The sequence below is a fragment of the Myotis davidii genome, unplaced genomic scaffold (genome assembly GCF_000327345.1).
Source record: "Myotis davidii unplaced genomic scaffold, ASM32734v1 scaffold448, whole genome shotgun sequence".
Taxonomy (NCBI): domain Eukaryota; kingdom Metazoa; phylum Chordata; class Mammalia; order Chiroptera; family Vespertilionidae; genus Myotis; species Myotis davidii.
The window spans coordinates 35,318-46,508 of NW_006383009.1; the positions used below are offsets into that span (position 1 = coordinate 35,318).

The window sequence follows — 11,191 nt, forward strand, 5'->3', positions numbered from 1 at the left end:
ACTGGTGTCCGGCCTGGGGCTGGTGCTGCCCCAGAGCCTCCGGCAGCCGGGCATCCCTCACTGCAGGCAACAGCCCTCTCCTCACAGGGCTCCAAACACTTCTATAGTCTAAACCTTTGTCTCATCAATGCGGGGGCTCGTTTGGTTTTAGAAAATGTAAGCCATACAGGGTCTTCTTCTGTCCTTTCTTTGAGGGAATAGAGGCTAGAGCGTTTCTGTTGGTGGTGGTTTTGTTTGTTGCTTTTTCTTTTTTTGCTAATTTTGCCCCACCCCGTAAGAAGCCATGCGAACTAGAGGAGCCCAGGATTGCTGCGTCCAGACCCCCTCCACCCGCTTCCTTCTTCCCCTGTTCTAGCTGTTTCCTTTGGCTCCCATCTGGAGTGTGAAGGAGAGTGGAGGGAGAAGTTTCTCACTGCACCAGGAGACCCTGCTTTTAGGCCTGGAGCTCGGAACAACTCCATTTCCCGTTACCAGGCCTGGCTGCTGGCGGCCGGAGGCACCCCGGAAGGTGGAAGGTGTGGCCTCCGGCAGCTGCACCCAGGACGTGGAAGCTTGGGCGGGGCCCTGAAGGCTTGTCTACCCTGACTTCTCCGGTGAGGATTTGAGTAGGCTCCGCGTGGAAATGCCCACAAAACATTTGCAACCACCAAGCCCACTGGTGGAAAACTATGGCCCATAGAGGCAGGACCTCCCTGTGCACTGCACTCACGGGGAGGGGGCTGCCTCCACAGACCACAGCTCTCATGGCTGGGAGTTTCCCCCTGACTCTAGGGTTGTCCAGCCCAGAGACAGGATGTCAGCACTCTCAGGAGCTGTCCCCTGCTCCCACCTCCCAGGAGCTGTCCCCCGCCCTGTTTCAGAACTGGGGGCCTCCGAAGGGGGTCCCTGTTCTGACCCATGAGGCCCGGCTCCTCTCTGGCTGAGCTGGTGGCTGGTGAGAACAGTCCCGCCCTTAGGGTCCTGGTTATGTGGGTCCCCTTGTCCCTGGGAGGTGGAGGGGGCGATGCAGAGAGCGGAGGGGCAAGGGCAGGTGGGCACAAGAGCAGCAGAGTCAGAAGAGGGCGGCAGCATCTCAGACCAAGGCCGAGGAGGAAGATGGGGATGCCGAGGAGGCCGCAGGGGACGACGGGGAGGAGGGACTGTTCCAGAACAGCCACCGCCGCTTGGGCTGCCGCTTCAGGTGGAGATAGTCCTCCTTCTCCCGCTCCTTCCGGGCCCGCTGGTAGTGATCCTCCTCCTTCAGGTACCACACGGGCGGCCAGCGGTGCTTCTCAAAATACTCCTGGTTTTCTGGAGCAGAATGCAGTGGGGCTCGGTTAGAAGGAAGGCAGAAGGGGCGAGAGGAGCCCTGGGACATGAAGGGAGTCCAGGGACCCCCACCCCCACCCAGATGCCTCGGGGACCGGTCAGCCCAGAGCACATCCCAGGCCCTGGGCCGCAAGGGGAAGCCCCTGCCTTCACAGGAGCCCACACCTGGCTGCAGAGCTCCCTAAAGAAGGTCCCATGGGAAAGTCTCAAGGGGTGCTTCCTGTGTCCTGGGAATAAAACGGGGGGAGGAGGGGCAAAGAACGAGGCAGGGAGCAGGTGAAAGGGAGACAAGCGGGTGAGAGAAGGGTAGGGTACAGAGACAACCTGGGAGCAGGGAGGAGGGCCCAGCAGAGTGGAGGTTGCCCAGTGCGGAACTCAAGGACACCGAGTGGCAGGAACTCGGGGAGGCCAGGGACACCTTTCCCAGGCCTGGCCTGCCCCTGTTGGGCCCCAGGACCTGACACATTCATGACGCAGAGGCAGAGTCCCAGGGCCTCAGAGGCTATCCGGATGTGTGTTGCCCGAGCTGTGGCTTGTGGCCATTCCTACCTTGTGAAACCAGTGTAGTACCATGAGCAGAATTATGAACAATTTATGTCTTTTCTATATGGGTCCTGGGTCACCATGTAAAATGTAGTTCTTACTGTGGAGTGCTGTCCAGGAAGTCTGAGAAAATACCTCTAGTCCCACACCCTCTTTATATGTGTGAGACACAGAAGCCCAGACAGGTGGAGTGAGCTGCCACCGGTCCCCAGCTGCGCTGCCCACCAGGCCGGCGCTGTTCCCCTCTGCTTGGCCGGATGCAACTTTGCAGGCTGCTTCCCTCCTGCAAGGTCAGGTTAGGCCCACGGACCTTTGGCAGCTGCCGGGTGCCCTGGGTCCGGTCGGAGATCTGGACCAGGGTGGAGGCCCCTTCAGCGTGAAGCGGGGGATCAGCAGGTCCTGCCGGGGATGCTCACCTGGGGACATGGCCTTCATGTCTCGGGGGAACTTGCGGCACACGTTGTTGTAGTTGGTGCAGATGTGATGGAGACACCAGTCTGCCAACTGGTACGCACAGTGGAACTGGGGAAACACAGAAGGGCGCCGTGCTGATACCCAATACGGGGTCAGCTCGGGCAGCTCCGGTTGCTGTCAGAGCAGAACCTTCAGTGCAGGTGGCAAAGGCCGTGCAGTGAGTGGGAAAGCCCACCTGGAGAGGCACAGCCACACACACTCTTGGCACCACCATCACCATGACCACCACCAGCACCACCACCACCACCACCTCGCTAACAAAGAAACAGATGGAAATCCCAGGCCCTACGTTGTGGCTTCCTACTGTGTCTGCCTCCTCAGATCTTACTCTGGGCGATGTTCTTCTCTTCCCCGGCCGGGGCCAAAGCAGTCTACACTAAGGTGTTGATGACTGGGCTCAGAGCTGACTTTCCCAGGTGTGTCTGCAAGCCTCGAATCTGGCATGCTTTAACTCCAGAACTGATCTTCAGTGCTAGAAGGGCCGGTGTGGGGGATTCTGCTAGTTTGTATGGGAATAAGGAGGTGGGCAGTCAATTTTAGTCCTGCATGTCCCTTAATTGACCTCAGGCAGACAGCAGCCATGTCCACACAGGAGGCTGGGGTTCGCTCCCCTACCCTATGGCGGCCTGAAGTCTCAGCCCCACGCTCCCACGCCAGCTCTCCTCTTGGCAGGTCAGGGCACATCCTTTGGCCAGGAGGAGGAGAAGGACTCTCCCAGTCAGGGAACTGGGTCTGACAATGGGTTCCCTTCCTACCCACCACCTCCCAGCCCCTCCCCTTTCACTGCCGATGGTCAGAGAGAGCCTAGAGTTGAACCTGTTGGAGAGAGCCCTTCCCTGGTCACCATACCTGAGCCAGTTCCAGGAACACAAGGACGTCCCCATCGATGTCCACCATCATCTGAGTTGCTTCCATCAGCCCGGTCACGGTGTACTGCTCTGTGACACACACAGCCAGGAGTCAGCTGCAGGAGCACATGAGTGGCCATGTGCTCGCTTATCCCCCCAGCAGGGGCCCTACTGCAGGGCAGAGAGAGCAAGGCCAAGGGCAAGTCCCGGCAGGCCCAGGGAAGGCCGCAGGCGATCAGAGTCGGCTCCCACCAGCAAGGTAACCGAATTAGAGCAAGACTGCCCCAGCGGAGCGGGTGGGCACGGAAGGAGGATGCTAGTATTGGCTAAGAGGATTTTTTCAAGCTACATATGCTGCTCCAAATAGCCTGATACACGTAGGATGAAAGCCCCGGATGGAATCAGCCACTGCAACTGCCAGGGGGAGGGTATGAGGTCCAGTTTGCTGAGAACTATGAGTTAGAACTCCAGATTAAACCTAGCTGCTGGTGTTAACTTAAATTTCAGAACGAATCGTGGACTAATGTTGCTTTTTAAGTTAGTGTTCATACTGAAGAAGTAAATACTTTTAGTCCTGAATTTTAACAGTATCAGTATAAACTCCTGAGGTATTTTATCTTTAAAAATGTATTTCCCAGCTCAGTCCTAGCGACATGGAAACGACCTAGCGACAACAGCCCTCGCGGCAGAAGGAGCATTCCTGGTGCTCAGGCTGCAGCCCTGAATGCCATTTCCGGCTCTCGGGCACCAGGATCTCATAGAGAAAGGGCTAATTCCAGGTCTGGGGCAGGAAATGAACACAAGGATCCTGAAACACCTCATTCCACAGAACCACTTTGTTACTAATATTGTGGCCCCACCCCATAACAAAGAAACAGAATTTCCGGAGGATGAGGCCCAGAAATCAAGAGTTTAAAAAGATTCCCAGGTGATTCTAATGTGCAGCCAAGGTTGAGAGCCACTGATCTAAGGGTTCACAATAATGCTTAAAAAAAAAACAAACAAAACCTAATTGGTCACCCTCAAAGGATGAAAGGATAGGAAACAAGTTTATCTTGAAATCTGGATAAAAGGAAAGAATCAAGCAGTCACCTGCCTCTCCTATTTGAATTATGCCATTGGTTAACCAAACAGTAGGTGAGGAGTTTTTCTCTTTCTGGAAATATTCCAACAGATAAACAAAGGAGGAATGACTGAATTGGAGCACAACCATTTCACAGCTAATAAATGAATGGATCCAGGCAATGATGCTCAATGGCTGATAACATCACGACAAGAGAGAAAAACACAGACACAACCTATGAAGTGTCTTGCCCAAAGAAAACGGAATGTGAATGTGATCTAGCTTCTATGTCTAATAACTAGTCTATGGGAAGTATGGTGCTACATAGAAATACAGTCAACTAAAAATCTAAATTTTCTAGATCAGTGGGTGCTTTGCAAGGGGAAATTTTCCTCTTTCTCTCTCTCTCTCTTTTTTTATGTCCTCACCTGAAGATATATTTTTGTTGATTTTAGAAAGAAAGGAAGAGAGAGGGAAAAAGAGGGAAACATCGATGTGAGAAACATCAATAGGTTGTCTCCCACATGCAACCTGACGGGGGAAGGAACCTGCAACCTGAGTACGTGCTTTCACTGGAAATCGAACCCGTGGCAGGGAACGACTCTCCAACCAACTGAGCCACACCGGCCAAGGCAGGAAAATTGTTGTTTTTTTAATGAACAAGGTACCTATAGATGAAAAAAAACTTTAAAAGTATATCAAAAATAAAACCATGCTAACATGATTAAGGATATAAAACAGGTTTATCATTTGGATGATAAAACTATGAAGACCAAGGAAGTGAGGCCATAAAAAGCACCTCCCAAAAGAGTAATAGGCAAAGAGGTAACTCCTGGGGAGGAGGGAAGGACTGTGATTGAGAGGGACGGGTGGAAGACTACTGTGTGGCTGGAAGGTTCTAGCTCAGGGGTGGGCAAACTTTTTGACTTGAGGGCCACAAGGGGTTCTTAAACTGGACTCAGAAGAAGGAGCTGCGGCAGTGTTTCCCGACGTTGCCACGTTAACACTGCTGCTGGTGAAGGAGTGGAGGGCAGAGCAAGAGAACCCTCCGCTCTTTCGGCTCCGCGGGCCGGATAGAACAGCCGAATGGGCGGGATCCGGCCCGCGGGCCATAGTTTGCCCACGGCTGTTCTAGCTCCTGATATGGGTCATTTTGCTTTATAATAATTCATTAAGCTGAACATATGTGTTTTGTGTTATATTTAATAAAAATGTTTTAAGCTTGAATTTATAACTTCAGAGAAAGCATACCTCACAAAACATAAAGCATCACCAGCTATACCATCCCCGGCATTTTCTGCTGATCCTTGATAAGGTATACACAAAACATTTTTGTACATGATTTCTAGCGTGCGTAGACCATTTCATGGGAAAAATCATTCAAGATCATTGTCTAGGAGCCTTTCCGCGCATCACTGCCATTTAACATTTGTAAGGCTACCTTGTGAAAATCACCCACGTGTGCTCAACCAGTGGTGCCTATTAGACTGGTCTCTGATTGGCCGCCATGATGAAACAAACGTACAGAAGCATCTTTATATACTTTTGTCCTTTGAGTCATTTCTTTGGAGATTGTCTTTCTAAAGTTGAATTATTTGCCCGGCTGGTGTGGTTCAGTGGCTGAGCGTTGACCTATGAACCAGGAGGTCATGGGTCTATTCCTGGTCAGGGCACACATCTGGGTTGCAGGCTCGATCCCCAGTAGGGGCATGCAGGAGGCAGCCAATCAATGATTCTCCCTCGTCATTGATGTTTCTATCGCTCTCTCCCTCTCCCTTCCTCTCTAAAATAAATAAATAAAATAAAGTTGAATTACTCGGCCCAAGGATGTGGACAGCTTATGTGCTCTGAGAAGCCCGCACCACTTTTCATGGACAGTGCGGATGCCATGCTGTCACAGCTGTGATCTTCAGAAGCCTTCCTCTTGCTCCCTGCCCTTACACCCTCTGTGTCCCCAGCTGGGGCCCCTGGACTCCCTTTGCAGGCTCAGCCCTTACCCTTCCGGTTCTGATCAATGATTTCTGCCGTCTTCCTATGACTAAGCCCTGCCTTATGACCATTTCTCATCATAAGGTTGATGCTTCCCTTATATCTGAGATTTGATCATCTGCCCAGGGCCCCAGCAGCTCTGACACGGGGGCCTTCCCTGAACCTCGACCCAATGTCAGAGGCCCTGCTCTCTGCCTGTCCGCCAACCAGCCAAGACTATAACCCCGATATCAACACCAGTCTAGGTACCAATGCCAACACCAATACCACACAGATTCCAGTTCCAGCATCACCAGGAACTGTCTGTCTGCCTGCATTGCTGGCCCCAACTCTCATGGTCTGCTGCTTGGCTTCCCTCTTGCTTCAGTCCCTGTTCCACCTGAGGGCCCTCTAAGGCTGGTGCCTTCCAAAAGCTGAGCTCCAGCCCTGGCCGGGTGGCTCAGTTGGTTGGAGTGTCTTCTCATATACCAAAAGGTTGCAAGTTCGATTCCCAGTCAGGGCACATACCTGGGGTGTGGGTTTGATCCACAGTTAGGGAGACTATGGGAGGCAACCGACTGATGTTTCTCTCTCTCTTTAAAATCAATTTAAAAAAATGTTCTTGGGTAAGGATTAAATAATAACTAACTAACTAACTAAAATAAAATAAAATAAAATAAAATAAAAGCTGAGCTCCAGTTCTCACAATCTTTTCAGTGAATTAGAGGAGTGGCAGGTCAATGCTCATTATCTGTTTCTGGAAGAAGAAAGAGAAAATAAAGGTGGAAGAGAAAAGGAGGAGGAAGAGAAAAGGGAGGAGAAGGAAAAGGAAAGAATACAGAATAAAGCAGATTTATGTGACCAAACGAGACAAAGGAGGGGGAGGAGGAGGAGGACCGAAGGGTGGAAACGGGGAGCTGCGTCCTATTCTCTCTGACCCCTCAGGCAAGCCACGTTGAGGGGAGCACCAGGCACTGGCATCTACTGGAGACTCTTTTGCAGGGCGGGAGTCGCCTTTGGATACGACCTACCGGTGACTCCATCGAGCACCCTTCTCACACACACTTCATCACATCTGTGTCCTCACCCAACGCCCCATACACGTCAACATGCTTCCTGTAGGTCAGCGGGTCCCTCGGTGCTAGCGGTGTATCCCCAGGGAGGAGCCAGGGGGGGAGTAGCCAGCACTGCTGGCAGGTCCCCTGCCTCCTCCCCCAGGGAGGTCTGCGCACTCCTTAGTCACCTGTGAGGGCTACCAGGTGCGGCAGGCAGAGGCGGTTGGCCAGGATGATGAGCTTCATGTCGTCCAGGTCGGGGCTGGAGGTGAACATGCCGGTGTACAGGTACTCCAGCACCGCCCGCATGCAGCTCCTGCTCGTGTGCGGAAACACCACCTGGGGCAGAGACACTCACTCTGAGAAACTCAGAAGGCCCCGCCCCTCACAGCCGGTCCCCCCCAAACAGGGAGCCACCCCTGTGCAGCCCCTGCACCTGCTGAGGGGCCCCCAAAGACCTGCCTCCCAGAGAGACAGCCTGTGCTAAGCCCATCTGCTGGCCGCATCAGGGATCAGGGCTCTAACAGCTTTTTAAAGGACCTGGTTCTCACTGGCACCCTTCCGGGGCACCCTGGCTTAGAGGATGCGGGCAGCAGTCCTCAGGTCACTTGCACCCACACCCTGGCTCCTCCCAGCCCTGCAGGCAGCAGAGCAAGTGGGGTGTGGACAGGCAAGCCAACATCAGCTGGCTTCTCGAAGCTGCTCCTGTGGGCCTCCGGGATCTGCTCAGAGCGGCGCTGCTTCAACAACTGCTTTCTCATGAGACGGAGTCGTAGGCTGCGCTGGGACCCAGCTGGAGCTTCGCAGCCGCTTCTATGGTACTGAGAAGTGCTCAGGGCTGGCCGGCCCTGGGGCTGCAGAGTCCCTTGTCTCTCACTTAGCAAATCCCAACCCCACGCCCACTTCAAGGATCAGAGACCCACTCAAATCTCAACCTCCGCTTAGTTCTCTTCCGAAAGGACTTCTTCCTGGAAATCCTAGGAAATTCCTAGAGCCCGTCGCAGGGACTGTGCTGCAGTGTTCAGTCCAGTTTTCCCTCCAGGTACTTGGCGAGCACTCACGAAGGGGCAGCGCTGGCTGAGGGGCGCCTGGCCGAAGTAAAGACCCAGCCCCTGCACTCAAGACACCCCAGACCAGCTGGGAAACCGCGTGTGCACACTCAGCACTTTGAGCAGCTGCACAAAGTAGTACTTTGTTAACTGCAAGGCTGAGTTAATGAATAATTAATGTAATAGAAGTTCAGGGAAGATGGAGAATACCAAGGCCGCGGCCTAGGCCACTCTGCTGAGCTGGGAGAATGCGAGGATCAGACTTGAGAGAGTTTCTAAGGACACACTGATAGGCCCCTTCCAGCTCTGCTGACACTCTCTGTCCTAAGGTGAGTTGGAGTGGCCGTGATCAAGGGATCAAAAGGTGACGATGTGAAGTATTTTGTATTTTCTGTATTTTTTTTATTATTCCCATCCTTTTTATTTTATCTTTGATTTTTAATTTCTTTCTAGATTATGGTATTACATATGTGATGCTGTGGCACCTGGAGCCGAGGGCCTGCCCCTCCCAGGGCTAGCCAGCTCCAACAGACAGTAAAGGAATCCCTTTTGTATGCAAACCAACCAATCCAGAATCCACACCCCCACCAGCTCCTTGATCAGCTCACACTCCTAGCCACTGTCCACCTGCCCTAATCGCCCAGAGCCAGGCACCAGATGACTAGGACAACCCCTAGGCCCCAGAGCCTGCTACATGAACCAAGCCAGCCCATCTGAGAGCTTACCCTGCCTCTCCCTGTCCTTTCTTCCCAGGAAACCACAATAAAGGCCACTGCCCACAGCTCCCCTTGCTCTCTGTCTCCTGGCCAACCCTGGTGCCTCCCCATGTGCTCCACCCCTCAGCCCCCATGTGCGTGCGTCCTCTTACTAGATCTGTGAGTGTAAAATGTATCTTTTCAATGGCAGTCTCGTCCTGATCTGTTATGTTCACCATGCCTCGATTAATAAAACTTACACTTGAAAACAGTGATGGGTTCAGCCGGGGACACACTGGACTTTTTTCTAGTTGTTTCATATGTGTCAGGGAGAAAGCAAGGTACAGTGTGGAGTCAGAGGTTCTAAGTTCAAGTTCTAGCCTCTCCTTTCTACTTAGACACCTTTGCACGAGTCATTAACCACTCAGGCCCTCGCTTCCCTCATGTATAAAGTGGGAATCCTAAGCCATGTACGAGAGGCTGGGGGAGGCGATCTGAGATAATGTATTGAAAGTGCTTTCTAAACTACAGAGTCAAGATGTTACTATAAGTCCATCCTGATGTATTGTGAATCCTTGGCTATGGGAACCACCTCATAAGCTTCCCTCAGGCCCATCTCCTAGTGAATGCTGAGGAAAGCACCATTAAATGACACATCTCAGAGGCAAAGAAGCCTTACCTCCCGGGTGGAACTCTCCACAAACGGCCCCCCAAACATGGCAGCCATCCAGTCGCAGCTGGAAATCAACAGGGGCTTGTGGGCGCTGATGGTGCCGTCATCCAGGATGAAGGTCACATCTGCCCAGGAGGAGACGAAGCATCACGTGAGGATGCGGAGAAAGAATGTGGGGCAACCAACCCCAAGGGTCGACCCCGCACCCAGACAACACGCTTCCTTCTGAAGCCACAGCTGGGACGCGCCACCTGGCCACACGCTCAGGTTCCAGGTGGAGCCAGCACCTCGCAGGGCATCAGCAGCCGAGTGCTACTTGGAACCTGGGCCCCTCAGAAGGCCACTGGGAGGGCACCCCTCTGCCTTCTGGCTACGAGTTCCTAAGCACATTCCCTACCTGAGAAGGTGCCCTTTGCCAAGCACTCCTTCACCCGGTTGGTCCGGCGGACGTGGAAGGCCTTGGTGATCTCCTGGTTCATGAAGGCCTCGTTGTTGAGAATGTTGGCCACCATCATGCGCAGATCAAAGACCTCAAGCAGCTCGGCGATGTGGGCGATGTGCATGAGGTCCCGCTCCTTCTCGTCCAGCTCCCCCGTGTACAGGTACTTGAGAACCGCCCGGAAAGGCCCCGGCTGGATGGAACTGTCCATTTTCACCACCACCATCAGCCTGGATTTGTAGGTCAGTGGGTCCTCTGCCATCTCCTCCTGGATGCTCAAAAAAGCTCGGCTCCAGGAAGACAGCACGCGGCCTCTCCCAGGCAGGTACCCTGATCCGTTGCCCCGTAAGATCCCGTCGCTGGTGGAGGCCCGGAGCCCAGCGGGGCCCGAGCCCGCACCGTCCTCCACGCTCTCGCACACGTCAAAGCTGGCGGCCCGGAGCAGGAAGTCCCGGCCGTGGTGGTGGTGATGGTGGTGGTGTGGGTCAGGGTGAGCCCGGTTGTCCTCTGGGCGGGGGCCCCCAGGCCCCGAGGGGCCCCCCAGCTCCCCGTCACTCAGGTCCATGAGGAACAGGTCGTAGAACTTGGAGGAGGACGTGGAGAGGTAGATCTTGTGGGCAAAGATGCGCACCCGCTCCTGCAGCACCAGAATGACGTCCGCACACAGCGGGTCCTCCAGGAGGTGGGCGGGGCACTCCTCACTGCTGGAGGGGGGGTCGGGCACCACAATGATGGGGGGAGGCGGCTTGGGGGGTAGGAAGGGTGCCTGCAGCAGAGGCCGCTGCACATTGCGGAGGTGGGACTTCCAGAACTGCAGGTGGCGGCGGGAGATGAGGGCTGCGCGGATGGCGTTGTCGAAGACGTCCTTGATGCCGAACTGGGCCACCACGCTGGTCTCATAGTAGGGGATGCCCAGCTCCTTGGCCACCTCCCTTCCCTTCTCAGGGGGAAGAATCTCATTGGGCTTGATGGGCCTGGACGTTCAAGAGGGCAAAGCAAAGTCATGTTGGGGAGGGTGGCGGACAGGGGGAGGCAGGTCCCTAGGGCCTGCCTGTTCTTCACCAGGCCTGGGGGGG

At 54.1% G+C, this 11,191-nt stretch overlaps 1 protein-coding gene across 1 annotated transcript in view; it reads right to left on the bottom strand.

The window, feature by feature from the left end:
- Positions 1–233: 233 nt before the first annotated feature.
- RHOBTB2 (Rho-related BTB domain containing 2) overlaps positions 234–11,191 on the bottom strand; it is a 17,328-nt gene continuing 6,370 nt past the window's right edge. Inside the window, exons 5-10 of the mRNA XM_006778284.2 lie at positions 10,074–11,089; positions 9,683–9,801; positions 7,448–7,598; positions 3,175–3,263; positions 2,268–2,373; positions 234–1,290 (exon numbers count right to left, since the gene is read on the bottom strand). Of these exons, the coding sequence (XP_006778347.1) occupies positions 1,073–1,290; positions 2,268–2,373; positions 3,175–3,263; positions 7,448–7,598; positions 9,683–9,801; positions 10,074–11,089 (1,699 nt within the window). The 3' untranslated portion in view covers positions 234–1,072. The remainder of the gene's footprint in view (positions 1,291–2,267; positions 2,374–3,174; positions 3,264–7,447; positions 7,599–9,682; positions 9,802–10,073; positions 11,090–11,191) is intronic.